Below are 17,780 nucleotides of genomic sequence, written 5' to 3'. Positions count from 1 at the left end.
TGAACCACACCACCGCCTCCTTCCAACTTATTTTGGGTTCATGCTTTGCTAGCCAGGGCATTCCCAGAATCACCTCAAAGTTCGAGAGATCTGACACGTATAGCGAAATGAACTCTTCGTGCCCAGGGATTTGAAGTTTCACTTCCTCCGTGGCTTGTGTCACCCCTCCTGACTTCAGGGGTCTCCCATCGATAGTCTCCACAGCTAGGGGAGCGTCCAGTTTCCACCGGGAAATTCCATGACGCTTGACTAACTTTGCATCAATAAAATTTGTGGAGGCTCCACTGTCAATTAAGGCAGTGGAATTAAACACCACTCCTCTGGAAGTTGTAATCCGAATAGGCAAGACCAACACCCCCTTTGAGGGAGGTTGGATCGTTGGGGGGCCTTTATACAACGCTGCCCCCAGTCCACCGGCCTGCACGTGGACTGGGTGTTCTAGTTTCCCGACGGCTCAGCTTTCCCCCCTTTCAGTCCACAGTCTCTGGCCACATGGCCCGGCTTTGAACAATAAAAGCATAAACGTTCCCGGCGTCGTCTTTCCTTTTCTTCTTCCGACAGTCTTGGCCTAGCCCCTCCCTGTCCCTCAGTTGCATTACCTGCCATCCCTGCAGTGGGAAGGGTCTTGTTGCGGGATGCTGAGGCTGAGTATCTCGGGACCTCCTGCTTCCTTTCCAGGCGCCTTCCTTCCATCCGGTGATCTATCTGTAGGCATAGCCGGATGAGCCCTGGTAGGTCAGCGGGGGGGGAGGTCCTGGCCAACTCATCCAGGATTTCAGCATTTAATCCACTCCGGTACATAAACATCAGGGCGGCGTCATTGTAACCAGTTTCCTGGGACAGAATTTTAAAAGCGTTAGTGTACTCGGAAACAGTCCCTTTAGCTTGCTTCAGAGCGCCTACTTGCCGCGCTACTGTTTCAGCCCTTTGCGGGTCTTGAAACATCTCGGTCATCTCCTGTATAAGTCCTCTGTACCTTCCTAAGACAGTATCCTTTATCACGAGATACGGAGTCACCCATTTTGCAGCTTCTCCCTCCAGGAGGCTAATCACGAAAGCTACTTTAGCCCCATCGTCTGGAAATTCCGTGTGCCTGACATCCAGATATAACTCACATTGAGCCACGAAGGTTGCCAACTGATCACTTTGTCCCGCGTATTTTGGGGGCAATCCAATGGGAACCTTTACTACGGCAGCTGGAGGGGCTGTTCGCATCTGGTCTATCGTGGCCTTCAAGGTTTGATTATCCGTCTTCAGCGCCTTGACTGCTGCTAGCAGGGCTTGAACATCCGTCTGCAAATCAGCTACCTTAGTCCTCAAGAGTTCCACTTCTTCCGTCTCAGAAGTGGGGTTCGTCTCCCCCGCTGCTCCCTTTGACATCTTGTCCCAGTCAAGTGAAGAGAGCGTTGAGGGTGATTTAGGTGGCTCTGTCAAGCTGTCAGGCCCAGGATGTGACTCAGGAACCAGACCAACGGCTGTAGTTAATTCGTGTTTTATTAGGGTAATGTTCAAACAAAGACTGCGTTTTCTCATGAAGCAATACAGGGATACAGGTCCTGCGGCATTGGGAGAAAGTTGACAGAGCAAGGGACTTCTTCCCGCCTGTTCTTTAAGAAGGGGCCAAACGGGCGCGCAATCTTTCGCTCCTCCTTAACTGCCCCTCAGGTACTGCCCGCCTTCCCCCCCTTCTCTCCTGTCTTTTCAGCTGTCTGCGTGTGCGCGGTGAGGGGGGAAGCATCACCCCCTCCTCTTCTGAAGTTTCCGATTCCAGGATGGGGGATAGGGGAGGGGCTGATGGTAAACTGCCTCCCCGCTTTTTGGCTGTGAGCAACCCTCCCTCTTTCCCCTCTTGCTCTGAGCCTGAAAGAGGGGGAGGTGTGAGAATGTCCAGGAAGGGCTCAGGCTCCCCGTCGCTAAGCGACCTTATCACTGGCAGTTCCTCTGTTTCGTCTTCGCTCCAAAGGGGGGAAGTTCCTCCCCCTTCCCTCTGCCATCCATCCGAATACTCTTCTCCCAACTCTCCAGGATCCAGCTTCCCGGGATCGGGACCCCAGCTCTGCCTTCCGACACTTAGAGAAAAATCGACAGATACATTTCTTAAAGAATGGAAGCCTCTCTTAGACTTTTTGTTGAAAGATAAAAATGAAATGATGATAATGGGATTTGACGATTAATTAAGATAGACTATGGAGAACAGTGATTTTGTATGTATTAAGGGACAGGTTTGATATATATTATATATTTATAGCTGATCTGTGACAAATCGGAAGTCAATTTTTTATTTTTATTTTTAATCTTATTGTGTTATGTTTTTTTTATTTTGTTTTGTTTGTTTTATGAAAATTTGAATAAAAACTATTGTAAAAAAAAAAGTAAATCATGGTAAGGGAGGAATGATGGAGCAGCAGCATCTTCAGATGTTGCTGGGCTACAACCCCATCAGACCTGACTATCAGAGTCCAACAACATCTGGAGGTCCCCAGGTGGCCCATCCCACCTTACACTCTTCCTCTGGGAATTATGGGTTGGCCCCAAGTGAGAGGAAGGGAAGTGACTGAGAGCATCTTGGCCAAACACCCTCCCCCCACCACAAAACCTCCCTTTAAACTCAACGCTGGCAGGAAATCCTTAATGATAGCCACAAGCCCCATGTCCTGATTCCTCCCGGAACGATGGCCTCCCCTTTCACCTTCTTTAACAAGTATGGGGAACCTGCGGCCTCCAAATGTTGCTGAACTACAGCTCCCATCACCCATCCCCTTGGCCATTTCTTTCCCATCTCTGGTCTGAAACCTGTCACAAAAATGGCCTTCAAAAGAGATAAGAAGCATTAGCTCCCTCTCTCCCTCTCTCCCTCCTCCCTGTGTAATTTGAGCATTGCCCTCATCTTTTGATCTCTCTTACCCTTTTATATTTTTCCTGGGCTCCCAGCTCCCAGTCTCTCCCTTCTTCCACTTGTGATTATTCCTAATGAATCCTCCTGCGCTCTGATATATTTCTTCAACTCTGGCCAATGAATCATGCCAACATCTCTGTCTGTAACTAATAGTCTGTGGGGTTGCTCATTAATTATGTGTCTGTTTTGGGGGGTGGGGGGTGGGTGGGTCACTGTTCTGTGAGTTGCTGCAGAATGAGTAATTCTCTACTCTGCCCCCCCACCTTTTTGATCTCTTACAGATAGCAGCCCTGGAGAGGCAGATATTTGACTTTCTTGGTTATCAATGGGTGCCTATCCTGGCTAATTTTTTACACATTATGGCTGTCATCCTTGGCGTCTTTGGCACCATTCAGTACAGATCCAAATACCTCATATTGGTAAGTACCAAGTAGGCCAGGGGTAGCCAACATGGTGCTTTGTAGATGTTGCTGAACTTCATCTCCTATCAGCCCAGCAAACGTGACCAGCGGCAGGGGATGGGGAACTTGATATTATTGTTGTTGTTATTAAAAAATGTATTACCCACCCTTAGCCAGTAGGTCCCAGGGCAGATCACAACAATATAAAATACAGTATTAAAAACAGTCCAAAACAAATTACATTCACAATTAGAGAGGGTCCTCGTATATATATATATAAATCAGTTGTTAAAAGTCAAGGTGAAAAGGTGTGCCTTCAGCATATGACGAAAGCGGTACAATGAAGGTGCCAGGTGCAGCTCTGTGGGGAAGGAGCTCCACAATTTTATGGGCTGCCACAGAGAATGCCTTTTCCCAGGCCAGCCCCCCCCGCCAACTTCTGAGAATGGTGGAACTACCAAGAGGATTCCTTCTGCTGATCTCAACATCCAAGAAAGTCCATAGGAAAGGAGGTGGTTTTTCAGACATTTGGGGCTCAAGTCAGTTAGGGCTTTAAACGCAACCATGAGGACCTTGAATTGGTACGTTGTTGGACTACAACTCCCATTAGAGCAGAAAAATGGATAATCAAGGGTTAGGATGACACTTTCCCCTGAAGTAAATTCTTGCAAAAACTCAAGACTTGAATTTGTCCTTAGGGGCTGTTGTCTCTCCAGAATCTATGCTGAGGGCTGCTACATAAACCTGTTCCCAAATCCCAGATTCTAATCAGGCAGCACTTTAGGGCAAAGCAGTAGTGACAGACCTATTAAGAGTAATCAGACGGCAAAGCCATAACAACTTTTTTGATGCACAGAGCTCGTTGTCTCCCATTCTCTGCAGATCAATTTTGAGAGAACCTTTTAGGCTATTAAAAAAAAATCTGATTCTCAATTTTGTTGGTAAGTTTAGTATATCTTTCAGATGATGATGATGTATTACATTTGTTTGTCACTTGTTACCCAAAGGTTTCAAAGCAACTTATAACAGATGTTTGCAGGTTTGTCCAAGGTCAAGAACAGGGAAAATTCTTGGGGAGGGCAAGAAGGGGAGAAAAAGTCCTTTATCCCTTGCCTGTTCATGAACCCCCTCTCCTTTGAGCTTCTGTTCCAAGCTGGCTGGAGTCATAGGCAGCAGTGTTCATCTTAACAGGTTTGGGATATACTACAACATTATGTTGCAGCTTTCACAAGAAAAGAAGCTTTTGCATCTGATGAGGAATTGTCTAGCCCAGCTTTCCCCAACCAGGTGCCCTCTAGATGTAGGACTACAACTTCCATGGTCTTGACCATTGGCCATGTTGGCTGGGAGTTGTAGTCCCTGCCACCCTCCCCTGCAAAAAAAATACCTCTGAAGGGTACCAGGTTGGGGAAGGCTGGCTAGTCTATGAAAGCTCATGAATCTTTACTCTTGTTTTTGCTGCAAGAGGGTAACAATTTTTTAACTTTTTGATTAGCCAGTCACTTTAACAATTATCTGTTTTGTTTTTAATGGCGTTTTTAAGTTTCAGTGTTGTATGCTGCCCTGATATTCTATGATATAGAAATGCTTTTATAAATATCAATAAATAAGACAAAAAAAGCCAGTCTGCATCCTTAAGCTTCTGAAACGCGTAGCTGTAATTTTGGAAGCTAGATGGGACTATTGGTTGAAGTGGACATCTGCCCAGGCTTTGAAGGAAGCTCCCTGCAGATCTCAATCCTGCCACCTCTGTGCTTCTGTCAGCAGATAACGGTTTTGATAGCCAGAGCAGGAGAAGTACAACGCTGGTGAATGAGGTCTCTCTCTGCATTTCAGGCTTTCTTTCAAAGACAGAATGATGGAGAGCCAGAATATGCCTTTAGGGCTCTCCTGCTGTTAGCAGCCCACTCCACAGTACATTGTTAACTGTTGCCCTTCCCCCCACCGCTCTTTCTCTCTCTCTTTCCAGTACGCAGTGTGGCTCGTCCTATGGGTTGGATGGAATGCATTCATCATCTGTTTTTACCTGGAAGTAGGACACCTTTCACAGGTAATTACCTCTGTAATCACACCAAGTGCATGCCCTTCTCGAACCACTGATCCACCTGACAATCCAAGGCTTTCCCATCCATCATCTTTGTGCTGCAATTGCTCTGTCAGATAGAGATGAGAGTTCAGGAGGTGGCTGTGTGTCAGAAAAATGACACCACTGCTTGCAAAACGTCTTTCTTCCTTTCCCTGGCACTGATGTTCCCATGCAGGATTGCCGCATCAGGCTGACGGGGACATCTGAAATGAAGTTCTGCAACATAAATCAAGGGGTTGCTGTTTCTTTTATCTTTTCAGAACATGAGCACCTTCCCCTTTTAATAGGATGTGAATATTTGCGAGGAATGGTGAAATCCCCTGTCTGAAATACGCATGGTGTTCTACAGAGAAGACAGAAAGGGGTTGCAGTGCTGATTTCCCACTTTTGAGTTGTAAATCGCTCAGCATTTAGGGGAAAGTTGAGATGATCTGAAGCAGAATGAGAGTGATGGCAGATGGGAGGGGAGAAAAATGAGGCTATACCTTGGCTTTGGATCAGTATGTATTTATTAGTTTTGGGATGCAGTCCAGACCCCCAATCTATCACGTTGGGAAGTAGGGTGAAGTTCTCCCTTTGTCCAGCCCAGAACGGCTCCACCATCCTCTTCCTGTGGAGTTACACGAGTGTCACTCAGCTGATGTGGAGTTCTCTTCCACCTGCCAAAAGTGCAGGTGGGTGAAAGTGCTGCCACCAGGCTTTCCACCAGCAGTAGCTTGCAGAAACCTTCAGAACAGGTCACTGCAGGGAAGGGCCGAGCCAATCCAGGATATTCTGGATCCTGAGCGAACTGCACTAACTTCACTTGATGTCATTCATTCCAGGCCCGGTCGCTTATACCAGTTTCAGGATGGTTGAAGCTGGAGCAGGGTCTTGCCTGCCCACCTCCACTTCCACCTCCAGCCAGAGTGAGCAGTGTGGCTAAATGCAGCTGGTCCGTCATGTTATGCTGCTGCTGCTCCAGGCTCTGGATTGCTCTACTTGTCTATTACATTTGTACATAAGTACAGGCAATGATTCTGAAGCAGAAAACTCATTCGCATTGTTTTTAAATGATGCCTGCCTGTGTCTCATATCAGACATCCTTTCAGATGAGGCTTTATTTCTCATGCGTTAGAGCAAAGGGAAAACGGTGCCTGACAACTACATTTTTTTAAAAAAGTACTAATAATTATTAATATATTTTTTTAAAAATCTGGCCAAGTATTTTTAGACAATTAGAAAAAATCCATCTAAGTATTTTTAGACAATTACAAGTTTTAATGGCAGTTATCAACTAACCAGTTAATTTGCCAGGTGTATTACAGTCCACTGACCAAGAAGACAAAATACAAAGTATAAAGCTACAGCCTCAGTGAAACCAATTATTGAAAAATGAACTTAACAATCACAGCAGATCTAAGAGACATGATAACATTCAGGTATTTTGCCACCTGCTCAGTAATTAATTTATTGGTCCCCTTAAGGAAGATGCTCAGAAAGGTCTCTAAAGATCAACCAGGAAGCCATCTCCTAAGAGAATATATTATGTGACCTCTGAGTAGTTACATGGACAGAGTGGTGTAGTCGTTAGAGTGTTGGACTAGGATTCAAATCCCCACTCAGCCATGAAGCTTACCATGGGCCAGTCACTGCCTCTCAGCCTAACCTACCGTACAGGGTTCTTGTGAGGATAAAACGAGGAGTGGAAGAACCATGTATGCCACTTTGAGCTCCTTGGGAGGAAAAGTGGGATATAAAGGTGATAACAAAATAAATAAAAATCTGTCTTTAAAGGAAACTCTAGCAAATCTGCTATTTAAAATCTTTAAGGGTAAAAATATTAGAACAGGCCAGTAAAACCAATTTATCAACTATCCAATTAATTTGTTGCACTCCTAGCATTTATCTTATTTATAACCTCACATAACCAGTGGGCTGATTATGGCTTGCAGCAGTTTTATTGATAATTTACTCTGTTCCCCACATCTTCCCTGCAAAAAGGGACTTGCAATCTACAAATGGTTTGGGGGGGCAGGGGAAAGGAGGGCAAATGAAAAATGTATAAAATAGTAAATCCTGTGTCAGCCTCTCTCCTATGTAAAAGCACACAAAATTTATGCAGCTGACTAAATGGCATTTTCAGGGGGCTACTTGATTAATCACTTTGGACAGATATTCATATGACATCACCATGCATGGCACAGTTTCTTAATGTGTTCCACACCCAAGATAGTTTTTTTCTCCTTGAAAAAAAGAAGATGGGTAACTGACCGCAAAAGGGAGTATGGCTCCTTTCCTCGCTATCCCCCTTCCTTAGAGATGACAATAAATGCTTATCTTGGAGAAGGGAAGAAGTAAGCAAACAAAGAAGGCCTCAGTGAAGTTTCCCAGCAAGTGGCAAATGATGCAAAGAGGGTCTTTTTCCTGCCAGAGAATCATGGGCTGGACGCGTCCACTGGGTCCTCGACAGGAAACAAGGCACACATTGAAATTAGCAACCATAGGGAGGCTGATCCACTGGGGCAAAGGGGGAAGTGCCCCACAAACCTCAATTGCCCCAACTTGGTTGCCTTCTTACTTACAACCAATTAGGGAGGAGGGCACAGCCTGTCAACTTTCCCTTCCTTGGTCTCAGTGTTGCTTGTGTAGAACTCACCAGGGAGAATGGGGAGAAAACTAGAACTAGTTGGCCTTGCCTGTCATTGCCTCTGGCTCTCTGCCTGTCATTGGTTCTGGCTCCGCCTGTTATCCCCCTCCCCTGCTCCTGCTGTCCACCCTCCCAACGACCACCAGCCACCACTGTACATGTGGTTGGATTAGACTCACACTGTTAACATTTGAACAGGGATGTTGGTCTAGTTATTTTTATTTTATTTTATTTCAGTCCCTTTTCTTTCCAAACTGAAAACTCAAAGTGATTTGTATTAAAAACATTTAAAAACAAAAATAAAGGCATAAAATACTCAATAAGTCTGCCCTGGGCTCCTGCTGGGAGGAATGGTGGGATATAAATCAAACAATAAAATAAATAAATAATAAGTCATAATCGACTTGTAGGCACATAACAACCCACATATTCTGCTGTATTGTCCTGCGATGCTTTCTCGGTGCTACTGCATTACTGCTATCTGGAGGGGTGCTCTTGCACTATAGCACAACAAAAGCAGGGTAAACCCCATCCCACCCTTGAATATTTGCGGTATAAAAAATTACAGGATATCAAAAGAAAGCTACAGGACATGCACGGATCATGCAATTAAAGCAGCATTTCTTCCCAAAACACTTTTGCACGTGCAAACAGTATTGAAAGCAGTATTGTAGCATCCACACATCATTCCACTCTATTAGTTACTCTGTGATGCTTCCCCAGTGTTCATTTCAGCAGAAAGCTACGAACCTACACCGATTACAAATGTCTGCCCCAGACGTTTTGCAGGTGCAAACCGTACTGAAAGTAGGGTTGTGTATAACCGCCCCAATACCACCATGAGCTCAAATAATCATGAATTCACAATCAAAAGGACTTCTGGAGGGACCCCCCTCCCCCTCCCGTGTCATGTGCTCTTTAGAAGGGCTAAAGTATCTCTGGCCTTAGGTTTTAGGAAAGTCTCCCACGTCAAGAAATTTCAAGCACGGACTTTGTTCTGTAGCTTCATCTGCAATGAAATCAGCCCTTTAAAGTGAGACTAAATCTCTTCATTGATTCTATTTTGTTTTGTTTTGCCAGACAGGCCAGACATATTGATTAGAGCCAGCTGTTCCTGGAAGGAAGCCCAAAACTGGCCTTATTGTGTCTATGACATTTCAGAATCAGCCTTTTCCATCGGGTTTTTTTTGGGGGGAGGAGAATGTAATTTGGGCTCTGGCCTGGGAGCATTAGGGGAGCCAGTGTTGTCCCAAGCCTTGCTGGAGACAAGAAGGAGGGCCTTCTGTATGCTTTTTTATCCAGTTTGTAGCCCATTTAATTCTAAACAGGAACATACGAAGCTGCCTTACACTGAGTCAGACTCTTGATCCATCTAGCTCAGTGCTGGCAGTGGCTTTTAGATAGGGGATATTCCCAGCCCTATCCGGAGATGCCAACGAGTGAACATGGCCTTCTGCATGCAAAGGAGATGTTCTGCCACTGAACTAGGCTCCTCCCCATATGTTTTAATAGGTTAAAGCCATTTCCCATATACTAATGAACTTCTCCAAGAACTGATCCTTCTGTAGCCAAAACAGCACCATTCACACTCGGGAAGGAGATATCAGCAGGTTTGGGGAATCCCCAAAGGTTTGCAGAAGTAGAAAAAGAAAAAAAACCCTAGTGGGGGAAGAACACCCTCCTCCCAACAGCCAAAGGAGGGCTGAGCATTCTCACTGGCCACACAATGGAGACTGACTACTGTCAGTGGTGAGAATGGAATGGAGTGTTCTGGAAGAGGGTGTGGCTGGCTGAAACCCTGGACAGGAGCACCTCACACTGCGGCATTTCATTGCAGGTCCTGCTTTCAAAATACTAATAGTAAATTATAGCGTGCATTGGACGTATTTGTAACTTGAGAAGAACTCAGTGGTCACTTTCCTCAGCATGATTACTGAAAATGCCCAAGCAGAATAAAAGATAATATGTTCATTCATGCATCTGAAATGTTTGATGCAGCATTTGTTTGTTTTTAGTGGCTCACAGTATTCTTAGGAAATAACACCACTGAACAAAATTGACAGGAGCGAGGTGTTTTGTGGCATAAATGGATAGTTGGAAACTCCTCCGTGTGCTTCTGCTGGTGCTGCATGCCTCTCCGTGCCTCTGCTGCCCGCTACCTTTCTGTGCCGCTCCAGAGATTCATTGACTTCATCCTTGCCAATTTCATCTGAGTTTCTGGAGGCTTACCAGGAATCTCAGCTAATCATGAGAACCTCTGTTGCCTTTGCTAAATGCTCCAGGACCAGTGCAGCAGATGGGTGAAATGCATCTCCCCCAAACACTCCCCCCCCCATGGCCAATGCTGGGAGGCAGCCATCTGCACTGTGTCTTGTCTCTTAATACGTTCCGCCGGCTGGTTGGCAAGCAGGGTAGGCTTGAGTACTGATGATTCTGACTGGTGAGCAAAGCAAGGCAGATCTCCCTTTTGCCACTAGATCCTAGCAGTCAAGATGGAGTTCTGCTAGAGGCTCAGACAAGTTGTTGAACTAGGCTGGCCTTCCTCCTGTCACTAGATCCACAGCTCAGGGGTGGGAAACTGGTGGGCCAGATCCATACCTCCCCCCGGCCACCTATCAATCACCTGATGCCACAAAGAGTTGTTACAAAAACCCCATTCCCCTGACAGAGTTAGAATTCCCCGAGTGGTTTAACAACCATTCCCTTTTCCCAGGGAAATTTGGGAATTGTAACGGAGAGGGGTACAGGGATCTCCCAAGAACTTTCACTACCCTTAACAAACTACAGTTCTCTGGATTCTTTGCGAGATTATTGTTTAATGAGATACGACAGTGCTTTAAATGTATAGTGCAGATGAAGCCTGTTAGAACCCCAGCTTTCTTTATCCCAAGGGTGGAGAACCCTTTTCAGCTCAAGGGCTGCATTACCTTGAGGGCAACCTTCTGGGGGATCCATTGGTTGGGACCAGAGGCAAAAGTGGATGGAGAAACAGGCGTGACTTTGTGTACTTCTTTTACAAATGTAATTTTGTTGTTGATTTTATACTGATCACCACCAGGATATGTATTTTTTGTTCTTAGTATTGGTATAGACGTTTTTGCAAATAATCAGATGATCAAAACGTACAAACATGATAAAGGTTAGGGAAGGTTGACAGCAAGATGATAAATCTTTAGAAAAGTGGAGTTAGTTCATTTCCTACTGGAACAAAAGAATGCAGCAGGAGATAAATCCATTTAATTTATTGGGGGAGATATAGACAAATGTCTGAGGATTAGCTATTTATGCAATCATATTGAGTAATTTTAAAAAATCAATTATATAATTTATACTGAATGACTGGGATATTTTATATTGAATAAGGCTGAATGCTTTTGCATATCATGTATTTAATATGTATATAAACATTTGTTTTTGGTCTCGTTTTTTATGTTTAGTTAGTGTATTATAATGTTGAAACTGTTTAATATTTCTATGCTTATGGATAGACTTTTTTCTTTCTTTAGAGGTATGTATTTAATAATTATTCTGAGAAAGCTTTTTTTAAAAAGAGGAGTAGAGGAGGGCATAGGTCACTGGTTTCCACTGCTCCAGAGTCACAAGGGCACTTACGGTCAAATTTTTTTTATCCTAGCCATCTTGTAAATTTCTTCTTTTCCTTTCAGAATTTTATAAATTTGATGTTTAAACAATCTTATCTTATTCCATTTTATCCTATTTTGCCGTATTTTAGTCTCCTGCAGTTTTGGATCTTTCTCTTTTGAGAGTTTTGTTATTTGTTTTATTCCAGTCATTGACCATAACAATAAAGAACACACTCACACACCTGCCTAACCTAATCTAGGCAACCAAGAGGCATTATCACAATTCAAGGACACATTCCAGCCAGGCTACAGCAGTTGGGGAAAGTACAGAGCAGGGCCGGTGAGAGGCCTGGCTTGGAGAGAGTCCTGAAGACTGGATACAGAGGCTTGGAGGGCCGTATTTGGCCCACGGGCCATAGATTCCCAGCCTCTACTTTTACCAAACTGTAACAGCGCATCAGATCTTATCAGCTAAGCTGATTTGCCTTCCCCCCCCCATGGGGATGGAGGCATGGATCCATATTTCTCAGGCTTCTCTTCTTTTGAAAACTATGAGGAGCCTTACAATCTATGGGATATATCAATTGCTCATCCTACTCAGAGTAGATCCATTGAAATTAATGAACACATCTAACTTAGGTTCATTCAATTCAATGGGTCTGTTTTGGGTAGAACTTAGTTGGATATAACCCATTATGTTTTTAATATTCTAGGGTCTCCATCTTTCATGTGTACCTCTCAATTCTAGGGTGTACATTCAGTTTGGGGAAACCATTATTTCCTTACAGTGTTCCTGGATGCCCTCCCCAATGAGAGGTACGCTTTAGTGTGTGCAATGAAGATTCCCGCAGCCCTCCATCCCATCCCATGGGACAGGCATTGTTATGAGACAGAGAATCCTCTGTAGGGTGTGCAGTAATACAGTTCTATCATTTTCAAACTTTTCTGGCAGACTACTTTGGGCTGTGTGTGTACTAGATCTCGGCTAGTTTTCAGGATGGGATGGAAGCACCATTACAACTATGAGTACATGGCACAGAAAAATACACACAATTTCTAGGGAGATTTGTAGAGTGTTAAGATTGTTTCTCCACGTTTATACAGAATGTCAGGGTTCTAGGCAGTGTAGTGTGGATTCAAGCTTCAAAAACTGAGCTTGCCTTGCTATGTCCCATCTCCTTAGGACCGAGATTTCATCATGACCTTTAACACATCGCTGCATCGTTCATGGTGGATGGAGAATGGTCCTGGTTGCCTGGTGACCCCCGTGCAGAACTCCAATCTGGCCCTCGAAGACCATCATGTCATCACAGTCACTGGGTGCTTGCTTGATTATCAGTATATTGAGGTGGTGAGCAGTGCAATGCAGATATTCCTTGCGGTAGGTGGTACCAGCATCCATCTCCAGCTGACTCTTCCACCACACTGATCCCTAAAAAACAACTGAGACACTGAAGGTGATTCTGCCCACTCTTGTGTAACAAAATTCACACCCATGAACCCTAGATTTATAGAATGGGTTTGCTTCTGATTCCTTTTTTGGGGGGGGGGATCCAGGCAACCAGAGAGATCTTCCGAATATGAAGAGCATACTATTTATTTGCACCTAAAACCAGAGCTTGGAAAAGTTACTTTTTTGAACTACAACTCCCATCAACCCCAGCCAGCATGGCCACTGGATTGGGCTGATGGGAGTTGTAGTTAAAAAAAGTAACTTTTCCAAGCTCTGCCTAAAACCACCTAAGAAGCCAAGCTTTCATTTCCCCATCTCTGGCATTGCATGTTAGTCCACCCATTCGCTCTCTGCAGTTAGTATAAAATGAAAAGCCATAGCAACTTGTATCTGGGATGGTGAGTCTGGAGTTGTGGGTAATATTGAAGGTGTGGAAGTCCTACCAAAAAAATACAAAAATAGTCAAAATGAGTAAGACTTTCCTTGTTAACCAATACTTCATGGTGCAGTTCTAGGCAAGTAACTCAAGGTAATTTGCATAGGGTTGCAGCCTTGAGTAGCCTGCAGTAAATTCCTGCAAATTTTGTATTCTGCAAAACAGTATTTTGCTTCCACTCATCATGGGGAAGGACTATATGCTATGCAGGTATTGAAATCAATCCCCTTGATGCTGGAAATGTTTATCTGCTCCTTCAGGGGTCTGAGATTTCATCAGCATGTTGGGTAGGGCTGCTACCTGATTGAAAGAAATTGCATGGTGCAACCCTATGCATGTTTTCTCGGAAGTAAGCCCCACTGAGTTTGCTAGAACCAGTGGTGGCTGCTGCCCATTGGTATTGGTGGGGGCAGAAAGAAGTAGGTGAAGCCAATGACAGGCAGAGCCACCCCCTGACTGGTTGTAAGAAAGAAGGCAGGCAAGTGGAGGCAGGTGGCATTGGTGGGGCAGGGCCCTGTTGGCTCCCAATGGACCAGCCTCCAGTGATTGGGACTTCGTTTCATTGATTGTTTATGTCGTTCACGAGGGAGCCCAAGCTGGGTAGCGGCAAGAGAGAACGCTACAACTAAGCACAAAATATCAGGTCGCACAAGCCCCAGATGAGGGAGTGGAAAAATGGCTGTCTGTTCATATTGATTTATTTCCTTACCTTTTATATCCTGCCTTGCGTTTGCTATGGAACCAACGACAGTGTTCATGTGGCTCCCAGGCCGTTCCCCATCCAGGCACTGACCAGATCCAGACCTGCTTAGCTACAGCAAGGTGGTGGCCCCCTGTCTTTTCAGATCTGCAGCAGTGTGGGCGGGAAGGCGTTGCACACTTGGCTTCCCAATGCCACGTCCCGCTGCCAGTTACCGAGGGGGAGGGGCAAGGCCGTAGGGAGCTCTGCAGAACCAGTCCACTCCAGCACCTGCACCTGCACAGAGCGTCCCACCTCTTGATCCTCCACTTCTCCCTCTTTGGTAACCAGTAGTGACATGCAGTGTTGGGAAGCCAGGGGAGCTATGCCATATTGCCCTGCCAGCTGCTACTGCTTCAGGTCATACCCTGGGACAGATTTTAATGCACAGTCTTGTACGCACTTAGTTGTGAGTCGCATTGAACTCGATAAGATGCCTGAGTATAGTGCTGTTCATATGTAGTGCTGTTCATTAGTTGATTAACTGAAGCCATGTGTATAAATCTGCATGTTCAAGACGGGTGGTCATGGTAGTCTGTTGCAGCAAAACTAACAATGAATCCTGTGACACCTTAAAGACCAAGAGTAATAGCCAACTAAGACTGCAAGCCAATACATGTCTACTCAGAAGTAAGCTCCACTGGGGTCAGTGGGACTTACACCTGGGTAAGTTTGCACTGGATTGCAGCCTAAGTCATACTTGGAGTAGACCCACTGAAATCAATGGATTTTATCCACTCGAGTGTATTAATTGTGGCATTAACTTGCACAGACTAAAGCCCAATTCACAAAGTGCATATCAGTAAAAGCAATAGTTTGTAGGCAAAAGGCATGCTTTGTTTTTAGATTGTGGGTCATAGCAAGCATCTTCTTACAGACACTTGGTCATGTGTGAGAAGAGGGAATTCTTTTAAGTTGGTATTTACCATCTGTTGTTTTTATAAGGGTTTTTTGTATAATTAAAAAAATATTTAGAAAGATTTGTAGTCTGCTTAATCACAAATCTCCCTAAGCGGTGTTCATAATAAAATTATTAATTTAAAAAGGCTAAAATGCACAAAACTGTTAAAAAAACTAATATGCATAAAGATTATCAATAAAACACAGATAAATTCAGAAAAACTTTGAAAAACAAATACAGAAACTGAATGTCTGGGTCAGCTTGCTGAAATAAAGTTCTCAGCAAACGTCTAAAACAATAGCCAGGATTCTTGCCCACACTGCTTTCTGATCAAGGGCACAATCCAACTCATATTTCCGCTGGGCTGGGGAGAGTTGGATGAGTCTGCGGGGGGGGGGAGAGCCGGTGGAAGCCCCCAAAATGGGGTGTTCCAGGGGCATGGTGGGGAGGAGCTGCGGGAGGGGGGACTTATGTGACTTCCAAGTTCCCCTCCGAGTGCTCCCTGGGGTCCTGATCCCCACAATAATTCCACCAGCTAGATAGGCCGGCACAGTAAAAGAATTACATTGGCGGCCTACAGGGACCGCTTACTCCCCAGTCGGCCTATTTGTGGGAGCTGGCTCTTCCCATCCGGCTCCTGTGCATAGCTCCTGACGGAGCTGGCGCCCAGTTGGGTCAGTGGCTCCTGAGTGGCGAGTGGATGCTGTGGAGCTTTCCTCCTCCTCCTCTTTTGGCTCTTCCACCACCAGCCCCCCCCCTTGCTGGCTTCCCACTGTTTGGCTTGCTTTGAAATTGGTTCAACTTTTTAGTTGAGCTGAAGTTTTTAAAATGGTGAATGTAAACGATTGCGCAATCCAACTTGCATTTACTCCAGGCTGAGGGGAGTTGGATACGGCGGATCTCCAGCTGAGCTGACTGGGTCCCAGCTCAGATGGGCTATGCCAGCGTAAATCCCTCAGTGTGTTCAGCCGCGACCCAGCCAGCTCAGCTGAGACTGGAGCTGGCAGGGGGCGTGTCAGAAATATGTCAGGGAAGGGGGCTGAGGGGAGGGGACTTAGGCCACATCCCTCTCACTTTCAGAGTGCTCCTACAGGTCCCAGTCCAGGCAAAAATTCTGCCGGGGAAAAGGTCAGTCTAAGAAAATAATTGCAATAAAAGTCCATGGCGAGGGCTTACCCCACAGTAGGGATATTTGGGAGAGCTGGCTTTTATTTTCTGGTCCCTGTGTGCAACTCCCAGCTGAGTTGGTGTTCAGCCAACCCAGAGGCTCCTGAATGCCAATCGCATGTGGCAGAACTTTATGCCGGTTTCTCTTGTTCCAGCACAGCTCATGCCGGCTTCCCCTGAGTTGGATTGCTCTGCCCAGCTGCAGTTCTCTATGCACTTATTAGGTAGTAAGTCCCATTGAACCCAGTGAGACATGCATCTGAATAGGATGCATAAATAGGAACGTGTTGTAAAGGTTGCATCCCTGTCTTCCTATCTTACTTAGCTTTTAAAGAAACTTGTCGTTAAAAAAAAAAATTGAAAGCACACCCAACATTTTGGGATGCTGGATTCTGCAGCCGGTGATATTTTCTACCCTTGTGCTGTACAACTGCAGAATATATCTAGCCCAGTTTGTATATGAAAATCGATATTGGGATGCATGAAAACTGATGTCTAGAAATCCCAGGTTTTTATCGCATAGATCAATAAAGGAGAAGGGGCAACAGTAGTGAGGTTCCCCCTCCTTAACAGTTATATTGGAGGGTTTATTTGGGTGGGTTTTTTTATACTAAATGAGGATTCTTATGTCACCATTAAATTCACTAGAGTAAGGTTGCAATGCAGTATTCAATTACCTGGAAGTAAGTCTCACCGAACTCAATGGGGCTTGCTGCAGAGCAGGCACATGTAGGATTACGCTGTACATTTTGCCATGTTCAGATGAACCATTTTATGACCAGGATGCCCCCCCCCAAAAGACCACAACCTTTGCAGTACTAAGCTTGGTGTGTGAACATAAATATAATTACCTTACACTTCTTCTGACAGTATGGTCTTTTCCCAGAGAACAAAGAAATAGGATTTGCCATGTAGTGGCAAAGCACTTGGGGTACTAAATGGGTGGAAGCGATGCACCTATCAGCTTGCATGTTGCTATTTGAGCTGGCTGACCTGGCAATGAACAGAAGAACAGGAGAGCTGACTAGATCAGATCGAGGGTCCAGCATCCTCTTCCCAGTTATCCCCAGAAAGCCCCAAAGCAAGCCTACCCCCCGTTGTTTCCCACTCCTCCAGTATTCAAAGCCACACTGAACATCAAGATTCCGGTTAGCTACCTGTATATTGATACCAATCTGAATCTTCCCATGCTCATGCTTATGGAGTCAGACATGCATCACCTGCACATAATACCAATGAATGATTGATGTGAGGTTGGGCAGAATTAATAGGAGGAAATGGGCAATGTTCAGTCACTGAAAGTGACAATTTTTGTCAGTGGAATGATCTGATTGGGGGCGGCAGGGGGAGAAAGAAAAATGCAAAATGATTCCTAAATGTTTGGCATGAGAAGGTAAGGGAACAGCAATCTGATTTAGCAGTAAAGAAGCAGATGGTCAGGAAAGAGACAATAGGGGAAGCAGAAGTGGCTCACCAGGTGGGGCGGAG

The 17,780-nt window shown here is 45.1% G+C and overlaps 1 protein-coding gene across 6 annotated transcripts in view; it reads left to right on the top strand.

Moving 5' to 3' along the window:
* NKAIN1 (sodium/potassium transporting ATPase interacting 1) overlaps positions 1-17,780 on the top strand; it is a 75,222-nt gene that overhangs the window by 47,437 nt on the left and 10,005 nt on the right. For 4 of the 6 annotated variants that reach the window (XM_061597361.1, XM_061597362.1, XM_061597364.1 and 1 more), the window contains exons 2-4: positions 3,178-3,315; positions 5,267-5,347; positions 12,780-12,977. In XM_061597361.1, coding sequence (XP_061453345.1) covers positions 3,178-3,315; positions 5,267-5,347; positions 12,780-12,977 — 417 coding nt within the window. Of the gene's footprint in view, positions 1-3,177; positions 3,316-5,266; positions 5,348-12,779; positions 13,054-17,780 lie in introns of all 6 variants that reach the window. The other 2 variants (XR_009759189.1, XM_061597363.1) reach the window with 2 other exon arrangements.

The sequence above is a fragment of the Rhineura floridana genome, chromosome 15 (genome assembly GCF_030035675.1).
Source record: "Rhineura floridana isolate rRhiFlo1 chromosome 15, rRhiFlo1.hap2, whole genome shotgun sequence".
NCBI lineage: Eukaryota > Metazoa > Chordata > Lepidosauria > Squamata > Rhineuridae > Rhineura > Rhineura floridana.
This window is presented reverse-complemented; position numbering and strand designations above follow the sequence as displayed.